At 50.7% G+C, this 13788-nt stretch overlaps 6 protein-coding genes across 6 annotated transcripts; 3 read left to right on the top strand and 3 right to left on the bottom strand.

The window, feature by feature from the left end:
* Positions 1-153: 153 nt before the first annotated feature.
* NECHADRAFT_51584 (uncharacterized protein) lies at positions 154-2246 on the top strand (the record flags this gene model as incomplete). The annotated part of the gene is made up of 5 exons (XM_003043060.1): positions 154-586; positions 637-1019; positions 1068-1205; positions 1464-1723; positions 1775-2246. The coding sequence occupies 5 exons, from the start codon at positions 154-156 to the stop codon at positions 2244-2246; spliced, it is 1686 nt and encodes a 561-aa protein (XP_003043106.1).
* A 147-nt stretch (positions 2247-2393) lies between these two features.
* On the bottom strand, positions 2394-4241 carry NECHADRAFT_86363 (uncharacterized protein; the record flags this gene model as incomplete). Its single annotated transcript, XM_003043157.1, has 3 exons — positions 2394-2759; positions 2818-3781; positions 3832-4241. 3 exons carry the CDS (start codon positions 4239-4241, stop codon positions 2394-2396), a joined length of 1740 nt encoding a protein of 579 aa, XP_003043203.1.
* A 1379-nt stretch (positions 4242-5620) lies between these two features.
* NECHADRAFT_51586 (uncharacterized protein) lies at positions 5621-6243 on the top strand (the record flags this gene model as incomplete). The annotated part of the gene is made up of 3 exons (XM_003043061.1): positions 5621-5947; positions 6002-6076; positions 6136-6243. 3 exons carry the CDS (start codon positions 5621-5623, stop codon positions 6241-6243), a joined length of 510 nt encoding a protein of 169 aa, XP_003043107.1.
* A 1181-nt stretch (positions 6244-7424) lies between these two features.
* On the bottom strand, positions 7425-8755 carry NECHADRAFT_23495 (uncharacterized protein; the record flags this gene model as incomplete). The annotated part of the gene is made up of 2 exons (XM_003043158.1): positions 7425-8133; positions 8205-8755. Coding segments are annotated over 2 exons (1260 nt in total), but the record flags the coding sequence as incomplete, so codon positions are not given.
* A 647-nt stretch (positions 8756-9402) lies between these two features.
* On the bottom strand, positions 9403-10692 carry NECHADRAFT_24855 (uncharacterized protein; the record flags this gene model as incomplete). The annotated part of the gene is made up of 1 exon (XM_003043159.1): positions 9403-10692. A coding segment is annotated over one exon (1290 nt), but the record flags the coding sequence as incomplete, so codon positions are not given.
* Positions 10693-12468: 1776 nt separating this feature from the next.
* Positions 12469-13539, top strand: NECHADRAFT_86367 (uncharacterized protein; the record flags this gene model as incomplete). The annotated part of the gene is made up of 2 exons (XM_003043062.1): positions 12469-13015; positions 13064-13539. The coding sequence occupies 2 exons, from the start codon at positions 12469-12471 to the stop codon at positions 13537-13539; spliced, it is 1023 nt and encodes a 340-aa protein (XP_003043108.1).
* Positions 13540-13788: the final 249 nt, after the last annotated feature.

Raw genomic sequence — 13788 nt, forward strand, 5'->3', positions numbered from 1 at the left:
GGAGGATAAAATTTTTCCTACAAAGACATTTATTGCCATGTATTTCCCGTCGGATTTGAACTCAAATAGTAGTAGCTTCAACAGCACTTCTTCCTTTCTTCTGTACTTTATTTCTCCATCACTCTTCAAAGTTCTTTTGCAGCGTTCTTCACAATGGCTGTAGCCGATGTCACTTCATATCCCCCCGTTCAGCCAAGCTTCCTCCATGATGTGGCCGTAGACAGCATGAAGCCTCTGGCTTCTGCCGTCGACACCTCGGCTCTCGAGACTTCTTCCAAGATTCTTGACATCATCGGACGATATCGTCTGAACAGGGGAGAAAACATCTATGCCAGTGCTGATCAGTCTGTCCTCAAGTTCATTGCCCTCATCTACACACATGTCAAGGCTCAGCAGGCCGTGCCGCTGTGCCTCCCTGCGTTTCCCTTCAAGTCACCAAACTCGACTTCTAAGGTGCTTGGAAAGCTGCCTGACAAGGCGGAAGAGTTTGCCCTGAGCCATCTGAATGGAATGTGTCAAGCAATTGCCGACATTTATCCTCCTGGCGCAAAGCTGACCATCATCTCGGATGGTCTTGTGTATAACGGTGTGTTGCCTCACTGTTTCACTCTTCATACAAAACATTAACGCTGTTAGACCTTCTTGGTGTTCCTGACAAGGATGTCTGGAACTATGGAGAGACCCTCAGAGCTCTCGCCGCTTCCAAGGGCTTTGCTCACATCTCCTTTGCTCGTCTTCGAGATCTTGTCGACATTGATCTACCGAAGGAGCTTGATGAGATGACATATGTCGCCAATGCTTCCAACTTCCGTCGCGCCCTCCTCAACACCTTCAGCAAGCCTGGTTGGACCTGGGATGAGGTCCGCCAGGCTGAGGATGCATGCATGACATATCGTGGCTACATCAAATTCCTACAGACCGATTTAGAGACTGTATATCCCATCGGAGAGGACCGCACCAAGTCTCGATATAAGAGGGGAACTGAGTACATTGCCAAGCAAATGATGGCTCGAGGAGATGTAAGTATATGGCAGCACACTTGTAACTTGAGAGACTAACACATCCAGGCCTTTGCCAACGCGGTCCGTCAGAAGTATCCTGACCACGTCCGCCTATCCATTCACCCATCCACAGGCGCTGTCAAGTTGTCCATCAGCCTACTCCCCACTGACAGCATCTACACTACACCATGGCACAGCACCCTGGTCCTCAAGCTGGACGGAACGATTGAGACTGGAATGCGATCTCAATTTGAGAACAATGACAACCTAGAGTTGATCTACGAGAACGGTCGTCCAAGCTACTACCGTGAAAAGTCTCCTCTCCTTAGCTGGGCTGAAGAGAAGGGTGGCATCGTAGTTGACCACATCTACCCAGCTGGTCTCACCATTCGCCCTGCCAATGGACCTGGATCCTTGACCATCGACGACATTGACACAAAGAAAGTCCGCGCCCTTTCAGAGATCAATTCTCCCGTGGTTCTTCGCGGATTCGTCAAGAAGCCTGATCGTGAGCGATTCATCAACCTCAGCCACCAATTTGGAACACCGCTGCCATGGAAGTTTGGATTGTTGCTCGAAGTGAAGGATCGAGGACTGGAGACACGAGGTCTCAACAATGTTCTTTCGGCGGAACCTATGCCCATGCATTATGATGGGCTTTTCAAGACGGTCAAGCAGGTTGATGAGAGTGGCAAGGAGGCTTTGGTTTCCACACCACCACAGTATGTTTCTCCCAGTCCACACGCTAATTCACTTACTAACAACGGCCCCAGATTCCAGCTCTTTGAGGGCGCCACGGCATCTCCACGAGACACGGGGTTCACCATCTTTGCCTCATCAACTCTGTTCTTCAAGTTCCTTCCCAAGTGGCTCAAGGTCGACGAACTATCCAAGCTCACGTGGAGCGTGTCGACTTCTTCCTTCGACCAAACCGTCCTGAAGGGTCTGCCCCTAGTCGTCTCACACCCAACTACCGAGAAGCCCTGTCTGCGATACCACGAGCCATGGCCCCAGAGCAAGACTCAATTCGACGCCACAGACGTTATCATTGAAGGCCAAGAACCTGTTGAGAGTGCATCGATCTGCGCTGCTATCGATGCAACCCTCTACGATCGTAGAGTAGCGTACTATCACGCCTGGGACAAGGGAGACATTGTCGTCAGTGACAATGTTCTAATGATGCACACAAGGAGCGATTTCACTGCGGGCATTGATCGGGAGCTTTGGAGAATTCACTTTGATTAGATCACTGGTAGCTGATGTTGGTACCAGGAAAGATCACTGGATCAACAAGGAGTTAGTTCAATAGGCGAATTGTACATGCAAGTTTGTGTTTGAGATTTGAAAAGATATACATATACCCAGTTCGCCTTGAGTGATACCTCCAATGTCCTATGAGAAACTGGTACGTATTTTCGCAAAGATGCCCTTTGGCTTGGGCCTTTTCCTCATTGGCATCGACAGGTACTCTCTTAGGGGTGTAACAGTGATGCCATTGTAGGTTCTGAGGCCCGAGATGTCTCGTTTGTTTGCCCATGCCTCTGAAAGGAACTGTGTATGTTCAGATCTCCGCTCTGGGATCTCGCTCGGGTCACCAGGCATTGTAATGACCATTCCGGCTCCGAGAAGGGCGCACAATGAGTGGTACCACCCGGTTTGTGAGTATATCATATCAACACCGGGCATATGAAAGTGGGAGCCGTTACAGTAGGCTGTCAAGATAACTTGGATGGGCGTAAAGTCTGGATACATCGTATACTAATAATCCGGATCAGCTTCACTCCGTGTAGAGCGCGTTGTTGTCAACTGAGCGTACCTCAACAATCTCGGCTTGGATTGTCCCTCCGGCGATAGCCTTCCTGTCTGCTTTAAGGGTGTTAAGGATACCCTTTTGGTGTAGGTACTTCCGGATAAGTGGATCTATCCTATCCAAGCTTGTGTCGCAATTGATATGAACCAGTATCTGTTTCCATGGGGGTACACCTGATGCTCTTGGCGGCCATATTGAGAAATGGCAGGACGCAATCATAAAGTTCCATCGCCTATAGAAGGAGTCTGTATCCTCTGAGGAGGAAATGGGAAAGAATAGAATAATTTCGATTTGTCTTGGGGGTTCGAAACCGACATGCCGAAATGTAAAGTCGAGTTTTGCGAATTTCTCAGGAGAACAGGTGATGGTGGAATGCCTACAGCGAGTAAATTCTCTCTCATGACGGAAAGAAGAAGGATGCTTGTTGAGGAGTTTGTCAGACACTGGAATTTCGAAACCAGAAATTTCCTGACGTTCAGTGGATGCATTTTCGTCCGCGTTCTGGCCATATGTGTCTTCAGGTCGGTCAAGAGCATCCTCTATCTCTCCGTGACTTTCATTGACAATTGTTGGGAAAGACGTGTTGCTAGTGGCCTCCGAATCCCAATAAGGATTCTGGATTTGACTCGAGGCCCATGATTCGCCCCGCGAACTTTGCTTGGACGAGCTTGACATGGAGTGGTAGGGCCAGGAGTCCTGTTGAAGTAGAGGCGCGACACCTTCTTCTGGGCCCTCATCAAATGACAGTCGTTTGGAACTGTTTGCATCAAGTGCTTGCTCAGTATAAGTTGTCATCTCCTCAAAGAACCTCTGAAGGATAAAGTCGTTTGATGCAGCGGCAGCAGCGTCTGGAGGGAGTCGGGCCTGCAGTCGAGCAATCTCTTCCAGGATCTGAGTTGTGTCCTCTTTTATCGCGGCAGTATCATTGCGAATTTCTGTTGTGTCGGCTTTGATCTCTTTCGTCAGGTGGCTAGACTACACTTAACATGCCGAAACCTTTAGACGCATTCATATACTTACAGGGCCAGCATGTCTAGAGCAATCTCCAGTGCCGTCTTATGGGCCTCTAGACTTGAACGCAGTTTGCTGATGTCACCCTGTCCGTTGATGGCCCAGGCCACTCGGGTCTTGAGCCGATCTTGGCCATACTTTGTGATGCAAGTCTGGATCTCAGACACCACCAAATTGCAATTGCCAAGAATAGCTGTGATATGCTGGTTCAGAGTCTTTGGGAAAGGCTTGCTCGAATCAGACGCGTCTTCTTTAATGAGCTCAAGAATGGTCTGCAAAGACAGCAGCTCACGTGAGACGCTATCAAGGTCGCCACGAGCCTCTCGACACGTCCGAACAAACGAGTGGAGGTTGATAGACAGGCCGCCGATGGCCGTAATCAAACCGGCGCAGCCAGTCGCGATGGATAGAGGGTCCATCGGGGCGTTGGCATTTCGTCGTCGCGTGATTGAAGCGGGGAAGATGAGATCAGGCTGCGTATTTTCAGCTCTTTGCGTGAAGCTGACTTTGGCGTTTGTGAGCGAACCTCATTGGTAGCTTTGATGTGAGGCTGAACGACGGCGTCCAGCAGTGGGGATAGGTCGTGAGATGTGAGATGTGGGAGACAGGATTTCATTGGACAAGAGCCTTATCGATAAGGCTAGACAGCAGCTCGGGGCGGGTTAAAATTGCAGTGAAGGAGCGTCGATGCGTTGGTGACATCTACCACGCGTTGTAACTATCATGAACGGGGTCCAAAATGAACCCGGCTTTGAGTTCTTGGGTTAGATGCCTATTAGACGCGCCAGGCTTAATCTAGCATTACTCCCAATGGCCGACATAAGTATAAGCTATCATAAGTATATATTAGCCTAGAATAACATACATTAATCTCGCTATGAGCTCCTGAATATTCTAGAGTTACTCTTTTAAGCTTAATTAATGACTCCTGGTGCCGCCATGGCTAAAATTGTGAGTCGCCGCGTAGTCCAAGTCATGCCAGAAACCGCACGGATTGTCATCAAATATAGGGTGGCTAATCTGAGCAGACAGCAGCTGTTGCGACACGCGCGTAAAAAGCGCCACCATTTGGAACATGTTGACGGCAATCTTCGGCATCCGTTCCTGTCTCTAGCGCTTAAGCTTACCCCAGCTCCGAGAAACTGCTGACCGGCCCGTCTACCGAAGGTCCGGGGCGGAGGACGGGGTAATCTGCCGGGGATCCACCCGGGCGGAGAGCTTGCGCGTAAGCTTACCGTAATTGAAGCACGCCGAAAACTCACGCCATTTCTCGGCGGTATGAGAGATTAGGAGTCGGATGTGCCGATAGCGATGTTCACTGAGACTATCAGCAGGGTATTGCTCATAAGACAGACTGGTGGAATTGCTGATCAAAGAGCCAAGACTCTTCACCGTAAGACGTTGTTTGGTGGAAGTCATGTGACCGGCCTTGCTCGTAAAACTCCGTGATTATCCGTGGCCGGCCACCGTTTCGCTATCTCCGATTAGAGGCATCACGTCCATTTCGTGTTGATGCCCCAGGTCAGATTGGCTGCTCAACGCGATCAAACAGCACGATTGAATGGAGTTTTCTTGGGATTCATGCCATTCTTGTATGAAATCGCATCACCCATGATGTCTACGCTCTCATCACAAATGCATGGCTTGCCTCTGGGGCGTGTGGACCCCGGGACTGCATCCGCCATCTCCTCGATCCCGGGCATGCATCCGAGATCTTCCCCACACCCCGAGAATGCACCGAGTTGGCCGATGTATACTTGGATCTGCTATATTAGACGGGCAGCTCTGTCTACTGGACATGTGCTGTAGTCAGTCAAACCATGATCCATCAGACCTACAACAGAAGTATGACTCCTCCCATCACACCAAGTTCACCACTAACTCCTCAGTGTCTGCAAACCTAGTCCCCCTCACCATCGTCAAAGGCGCTGGCCACGAGTTCATCCCCCTTCCCCAGGGAGAGAACGCCACCACTGCCGACTTTCACTCGATCCGAACCAAGACGACCGATTCTCCCACCCACCTGACCTCGGGCTTCTACAAGATTGTCGCTGGCAAGGCACGACCTGCTCACTATAACTTTGAGGAGACCAAGTACATCCTGAGCGGTCAGATTGACATTCTGGTATGTCAGAGCTGCCTATGTCTTACCTGACACTCATGCTAACCGTGTCGACAGGACGAGGCCACTGGCATCACCCACCACCTTGTCCCTGGTGACTTTGCCTTTTTCCACGTCGGCTCCAAGGTCCAGGTATGTCTCTAAACACATGATACTCCTCCATGAGTCCGCGACTGACATTTCATGTCCAGTTCTCCACCAAGTCCGAGGGCCTTGCCTTTTACGCCGTCACTCGACCCGTCCGAACTCCCCACCCCAACCTGCAGGGTCGCGAGGAGAGCACCAAGTCCCGCCTGTAAAACAACAAAAGCGTGTCTGTCTTATCAATGAGTAAATAGTAATGACCAACAGTGGATGCATTCCACATTATGCCGAGTGACTAGGTCACGGCAAATATCAACCACCCATTTGTTTCCACTTCTGTTTGTGCTTGATGCCAATGACCATCCTCATTACGGCTTTGTGATCAAAGAATTGGACAAGTGATATTCGGCGAAAATGCTCTACTGCAAAACTTTCGATGACCCCATCTCCAAGTTCATTGCCCTTCGACTTTAGGTGATAGAGTGTACTGCATACTCGCAACTCTTGGGACTTCGATCGGTAAACTCGAAAACCTTCTCGATAGCCTCACTTCACTAGGTGTACTTCGTTCACTTCCCCCAAGACTGCACCACTCTGTCATGCAGCTCAACTGGTGCAAGTGCCATCTCTCGGCGGCCCTGGCTCAACCTCGCATTGTATACTGCATCCACCTTGGGGCGATAGCCCAACGACTGTTCAGTCCTCCTGTCAATCAACCTTGAGGTAAAAGCTAGAAATCCGATGGGCACATTGGCTGTGGCAAGAGCGAGTCTGACAGGCGACAGCAGAAGCGATATGAGAGTATTTCTCCAGGGACTAATTTCTCTAATTGGCGCTAGAAGCAGCAATAATAGCATCTCGGGATAAGAGTAGGCCCAGAGGTTGCTGTCAAACTGTTGATGATGAACACTGCCGAGTTTGAATGTGAGATATTCCGCGAAGTTATAAAGCCCATATGAGGCTTGGTGCAGAAAACCGACAGGCGCTGGTGCTAGTTAGCAGAGTAATTCAGCATGGATTTGGATTACTCACCTTCAGCAACATGAACCACCCGTTTTAGAAGTTCCAAGGCTCCTTGTGAAGTTCCTAGGCCTCGGGATGCCTTGAGGAGAGACACAAATCGGCCACCGAGGAGGGCGACTCCACCAAAGATCCCCGAGATGGGATCTCCGGGGGCTTTAAGATCCGGTAGTTCGACGTATCGTATCAGACCCAAGTCTACCTGCCGGATCAAGCCATCGGTAGCAAGAATGCTTGCCGCTATCGTTGACAATTTCGATCCAGATGGTTTGTGTTTCCAGATCGCCAGATTGTCAGGCAGTAGATCACAATGTCCCTCGGAATATGCCTTTTGAAAAGTGCTCAACGCAGATCTCGCAAACTTGAACTGACCCGGTTCTTCTTTGGACATCTTCTCTGCCATAAACTTGACATTTTGACCAATTTTAGCTGATAATGCCTCCTGAACTCTCGTGGCGACCAGATCAGAGGTGATACCTTCAAGCGGAATCGGCTCTGGACTACACCCGGCTTGGAACACACGGTGAGACCAAAACGGCTGATCTCCAGCAATAGGAATCATGATGATGGGCTTTCCAAGCTTGAGAGCTAGTGAAAATGTTCCGGCTCCCATGTGAATGACGACGGCCGCGACTCTAGGGAAGAGCCAATGATGTGATATCTCGTCGACAATGAAGATGTCATCTCTCTGGAACAGACCAGAGTCAATGCCGCACCATCCTTTTGCAAATATGATGCGCCGTCCAGATTTGGCGATGCCGTCAAAGACAGCTTGAAGAACTTGTTGCGTATTTAGAAACGACATGCTCCCAAAGCCGACGTAGATGGGCTCGTCTCCGCTCTCAAGCCACTTCGTCAGCTCAGCGGGCGGAGTATATGGTTCGGGGTCTGCAAAGACAAAGCCAGCGGTGTCGATCTCATCACCCCAGTCAGCAGGCTTTGCAAGGAGGTGGGGAGACCAAAGGTTGGTGCAAGGCAGCTTGAAGCGGAAGAATTGACTGGTCCACCAAATAGGCGAGAAAGGCTCAAGGCCCATGGTATCAACACGAAGCCGGTTGAGACCTGAGTTGAGCATGAGAAAAAACCTAGATTTCAAACAGTTAGCGAGGGATGTATTTAAGAATACTCGGGTTCTTACGCCAAGTCCTTTAACCACCACGAGAGCACATTCCTGACGACCGAGTCGCTCGTCGCAGAGCTCTCCGCTTGTGAATGTGGCAGGTACTTTGAGTATATCCGAGGATTGTTCGCTTGTAGATGAATAGGAATGCCCATTCTAGCAGCAGCTGAGCTGTGCACAAAAGTCGTCATAGTAGCGATGATGGCATCGGCAACGAACGGCTCCGGCGACGTCCCCTCAGGTATCCCAGCAAGATCATCGATGCAAGCTCCCCAGAATCTCTTTCCCATCTCAGAGAACTCGTCCTGAATCTGAGGCAACAGTTTGCGCATTCCTGCTGCGCCAAGACTTCTGCGGAAGATCATCTCCCGTGGATCAGCTCGTCCCAAAGAGTAGAACTCGATCCCGGCAGCCTGGACAAGGGGGCGATGGCGCTCGTGAGTGACATATCTCACGCGATGGCCGTGATGAAACTGCAAGACTTTGGCGATTTCCAACGTTGGTTCGAGGTCGCCGCGGCTGCCAAAGCCCATGATGACGATGTTGAGTTTGGGTATGTTGGTGAGGGCATCCCCGCCTAAGGGCTCGGGTGTTGTGCTCTCCATCGTTGGCGCACGTCTTGCCTCTAAGGGACACTCTGAGATACGATGAGAACGACCACTGAAATGGAACGCTTTATCGTCTCACGACGATTCAAACTCGGGGCCCGCGGACGAGGTTGAGTCGAAACACGTCTGGGGTTGTTGATGTTTGCGTCAGCACTAGCTCGATTGGGAAGATTCCGCGGACGACAAGTTGCAGTCGCTAAGAGGATCGAGTAAACGAGCCACTTAGAAACTAAGGATTGTATAATAGGAATCCGGAGGAATGGGTCGCTTCTTTGTTAAAACATGGGTCTTGTAAGATTTAGTCGTATATCGCTTGAATAGGCAAGTTAGGCACGGCTTGTTGAACTACCTCTATAGTGCATCTCAAAAGCCTCATTAACGTAGTCGTTGACTGTCTGGTAGTTAGTTGGTTCATATTTAGAGAGCACTTAACATGTCGCACTGATCCATTATCAAGTTGCCTGTATTGAAGTCACAAAAAAGGAAAAGCTAACATTTTGTACAATCCCATCTCAAACCTTGGCCAAAAATGGAGTATGTCTGCACATAAAGTCGAGCTCGCCACTGTCTTCCATCTCCTCATTCCCATACAGCTCATCCAGTAACTCGGGACACTCATCCAAGTCCTCGTCGTACACGAACCAATGGCCCTGCCGAGCCTCACACTTGATCCCTCGCGACTCGAGAAGACGCATGAACCGGCCAGAGGGATAGCGGTCTGTCGGGTTCCCCAGCTCATCCTGCCCGACAACCATTCCGTATAGGTACACTCGCTTCACCCCTTTCAAAGCATCTTCAGGCACCAAGAGCCTCTGGACCATCTTTATTAGTGCTCTGTGTCTTTTTCCATTCTGATCGTCCTCTAGAACCTCGGCTTCGTCTAAGTGGTGCTCCTCGACACCCCACAAGTCAATAGATGGCCGTTGCTCCAAAACCAGCACCTCAACGGTATTGCCGCAAGCCAGAAGAATGTCTCGCCAGTCCGAGAGGCATTTTGCTTGATTAGTTATCGACCAGCTGACCACATGCGTGTCATAGCTTCCTTTGCATGGCTGGCATAGATGCAGATGCTTCAACCGTGGCAGGGTTAACTCTGAGCGGAACTCGAGGTTGGGAGAGCTTGGGAGAAAGTTGACCAAAGGTCGTGGAATGGTGGAGTAGAAGTATTCGTCGTTGTGGTCAATCTCGTAGGCTTCGCGCTCATTTTGACTGCCTTCGCCTTCGCCTATGTCGCGTGAACGCAGCAAATCCTCCTCATCGCTATCCACAAGATCAAATGGACGATCTAGGAGTCCGAGTTCCAGCCACTCAAGCGTGTTTCCCGACTTGAGAAGCCACGCTGAAACAGTGCAAGGGATGTAACCGAACAGCTTGGCAACTTGGAGTGACAGAGGCGGAGCTGTGATTTCGGGGGTGGGTTGCTCGTGTTCTGGTTTTGAGGCGAGGTCACCATGAAGTTCGAGCTTTTCCAGGTTTATAAAGAATGGCAATAGCTGCCAGAACTGGATGATGCCATTTCGAACGGCTTCATTACTGTCGGCGGTGCGAGGTTGCCAGTCTGGTTTAATAACAGCGCAGAGGCTCTTGACGCGACTAGCGAGTCGCTGGAGCTGTTCCGGGTCATCCCTGTGTAGCCGCTGCAGCATGGTGAAGAAAGCCTCTGCTCTATGACTTGCTCTCAAAAAACTTGTCCAGCCATAAATCCATCGATAGTAGGATGCGGGTCTGATAGGAGGCGCCGAGTTTGGTTCGACGGATAATGCGTGGTAGCCAGGCTTATGGAGTTCAACGCTTTCCCAGAGGAGAGGCTCAACATGCTGGCTGAGATACTTGCAAGTGAACGAGAGTTGGGCAAGCTGGTGAGGCTGTAGGTAGGATGTGATGTCGTCTAGAAGCTCACGGGGAAGAGATTCGAGTTTGGACTGTGATTGCATTGCTTGATCAGCTCAGCTTCCATTTCTTATGGGTCATTGTATGGTTGAAACATCTTTGTTCTCCCCTCGTCTCTTTATAGACATGGTGACCCACAGTCGTCTGATGCATGGTACTGGAGGCTGTTGGTTGTGCGCTATTATGCCATGCGGACCAAAAGGGGCGCAGAAAGTCGAAAGAAAAAGAGCGGTCACGGCTTATCCGTGAATTTTTGAGTGTTGCATTTCGTAGTCTTTTGCTCTCTACAATGCATAATTAGTACACAATGTCGTTCTCATTACGGTGTTATGCGGCGTCGATCCGTTTGCGCCTGAGCTTGGTGGATGGTTGTAATTGTGCACATGGGTGCATGGCCTTGAACAAAGATGTGCAGATTTTATTTGCATCGTCAGTGGCTGATTTGTCTATCGCAATCTGTGCGTAGACTTGCATAACATCATGGCCAGTGCCCATTGCATAAATCGAACCCCCAATCACGGTCGCAACCACTTCGCAGCACAATTCCGGGCTCCTTACGCTGCGTATCCCAAGGCAGTGCACGCAATCTATTCCCGACACCCCGTACCCTAAAGGGAGGCGCAGTATCACGATCTCGCAGCCGCCTCACGCGTCTAGACGCGTCGCATTCGAGGTCGACACACAGTGTCCAAGGCTTGGAATACGGTTGAGGGCATGTAGCGCTGTCTATGGCGCACCGTACTTGTGGGTAAAAGGTGCACAAGTCGAGAGTCTTGTGCGACCCCAGTCCACGACCAGTCTGTTTTTGAGGGCATCGCTCGCCTTCTATTGCTCTTTTCGACTGCTTTCTTTTCTGAGTCGGTTATTTTTGACCCCTTTCTAAAAGGACACATCTTCAGTAATTTACCTCAGTTACTCCCTTGAGTGTTTGTTTGCTTCACACTGACCACTATCATCTCGAACTCAACGCCATCGCCAAGAGGCGGCACACTAGCGTCATGTTGTGCAACTACCGTCGCCTGAGCGTGCGTACGACGATACACACGCATCTCGACACACCTGACGGCTTGGACGGAGTGGCCAACAAATATTGCAACGGCCGAGACCTGGGCTCGTGGCAGTGGACTCACCCAAGCGGCTGGTCGAGTCCCATGCGCACACATCGACCAAGCTCCTGCGTCAAGTTAATCACTGCCTGCCCACTGCCGAGGAGCCGACGGATAAATGAAGGTTTTGTTTCAGATTGAGGCGAGGCTCGCAATTCATTTGGCGTGTTCCCGTTTTGTCTTTATCATCGCTACCCGTCCTTCTTCCATTAACTTCATCCACCCACTATCTCAACGCCACAACCGGCTATCGACCGCTGTTTGAGCCGTCAAACCCGTTTTATGTCATCTGTCACCTGTCCGGGGAAGCATCCGACGTCGCGGACGACCGTTTGACGAAGCCAATTAGATGGCTTCCTCCGTCAACTGTCGGCAATGGGACACTGCATTTGGATAAAGAAATATCTGATATTTCGTCAAATGAATCCAACATGTTTTTCAGCAGGGCAGAAGGCACTGTGTTGTCGCTTACCATGGTAGTCATTGCGTCTGATGCCGTTAGCCGATGGCCCTATTGTTCGGGATGCAGCGTTTGAAGTTGTCAACAGATGCACCAGACAAACGCGACAATTGTCCCAATTGCGAACTTCACTCGGCATCTCAGCCTAGCCTCACTCCATTGTCCTTCAATCGCAAAACAACTCTCGCAATCACTCTCAAGGCTGTACAAACGTGGACGAGTCTTTATTCATCCTTATGATTGTCATCTCGGCCCCATCAAACGCAACATTCAAGTTCGAGTTGATCGATTACCGCGCCCGGGCATCTTTTGCGAAAATGAAACTCTCAGCGCCCTCATCACCAACCTGGTATGGGAAGACCGACCACGAGAACTCGAACTCTTTGGACGTGGAACCCGGATATCTCAAGAAGCTCGAAGCGATGGAGCAAGATGCGCCCAGCGACCCTTATGGCTCCATTCCCATTGGAGACCTGATGCGACAGACATGCGGCGACTCACTGCTGCGTACATGCATCGTTAGCATGTCGCTGTATACACCTCTCATCAAGAACGGCTCCGAAGCCGAGTCCGGTCCAGCCAAGGCCATCGTTGCTTCTATCGCAGACACTGCAGCTCACTACGCCTGGGGCCGCATCGTCGATGCTCTCAACAAGAGGGGTAACAAGATGACAGTTGAACAGCTTTCTCGTCGAATCCACGAATGTCCCGATCCAACAGGTCCTGTGCCGGTGCTGCAAAGCTATGGTCTTCCGCGCGCCAGGGTGCTGCTTGGACACGACTGTAAGTACTCAGCCCGGCCCTGAGTAGACACGGACTAACAGACTTCAGGCTACCTTCAAGATATCGAACACGCTTGCGCCGACTCTGGTCTCTGCACGTCCGTCTACGGATACATAGCCGACACAACCAGCGAACCCGGGCCCCAGACCTTCACCATCGAAAACATCACGGTCGAGTCGTACTTTGATCTCGACGATAACAACGATCTGGACAAGACATACGCAGCCGCAGGCAACATCGAACACTTCAAGCTCAAGGATTGGACTCTGCAGTATCGCCGGGAGATTAGAACTCGCATGGAGATTTTGATCAGAGGACACAACGAAAAGATTGCGGCATGGCTTGGGAAGAAGCTCCAGCTTCGTCTTAAGCAAGGAGAGGGCGTGGAGGATTTGGTTCCGGGAGAGGACTTTGGTCAGTACTTTATCGATGTCGACATGGATCTCGACAAGTTTCTTATGGGAGCGATGGATCAAACTCGGGAGTTTTTCACGGCACACATGGGTAGTGGATTCAGCCTATGAAGGAAGGGAATGGGTTGCAACTTGGGAGTTTATGGGACAAATAGTCGGCGCAAAAGCATCAGGCAGGTTTAACTCGGTTTAGAAAGTGGGATAACTACATGGGATAGCCTCCGATCGGAGGTCTACAGGCGAATAGGGCTCTCACCTTCCATTGATGCAACGCGATAAAAGGATGACGATGCCTCCAGGTTGTGTAGGTGATGCCGATTTCCCGTCCGCCGGTCGGGCAAAAGCCGACTATTCCCATAT

The sequence above is a fragment of the Fusarium vanettenii genome (genome assembly GCF_000151355.1).
Source record: "Fusarium vanettenii 77-13-4 chromosome 11 genomic scaffold NECHAsca_30_chr11_1_0, whole genome shotgun sequence".
NCBI lineage: Eukaryota > Fungi > Ascomycota > Sordariomycetes > Hypocreales > Nectriaceae > Fusarium > Fusarium vanettenii.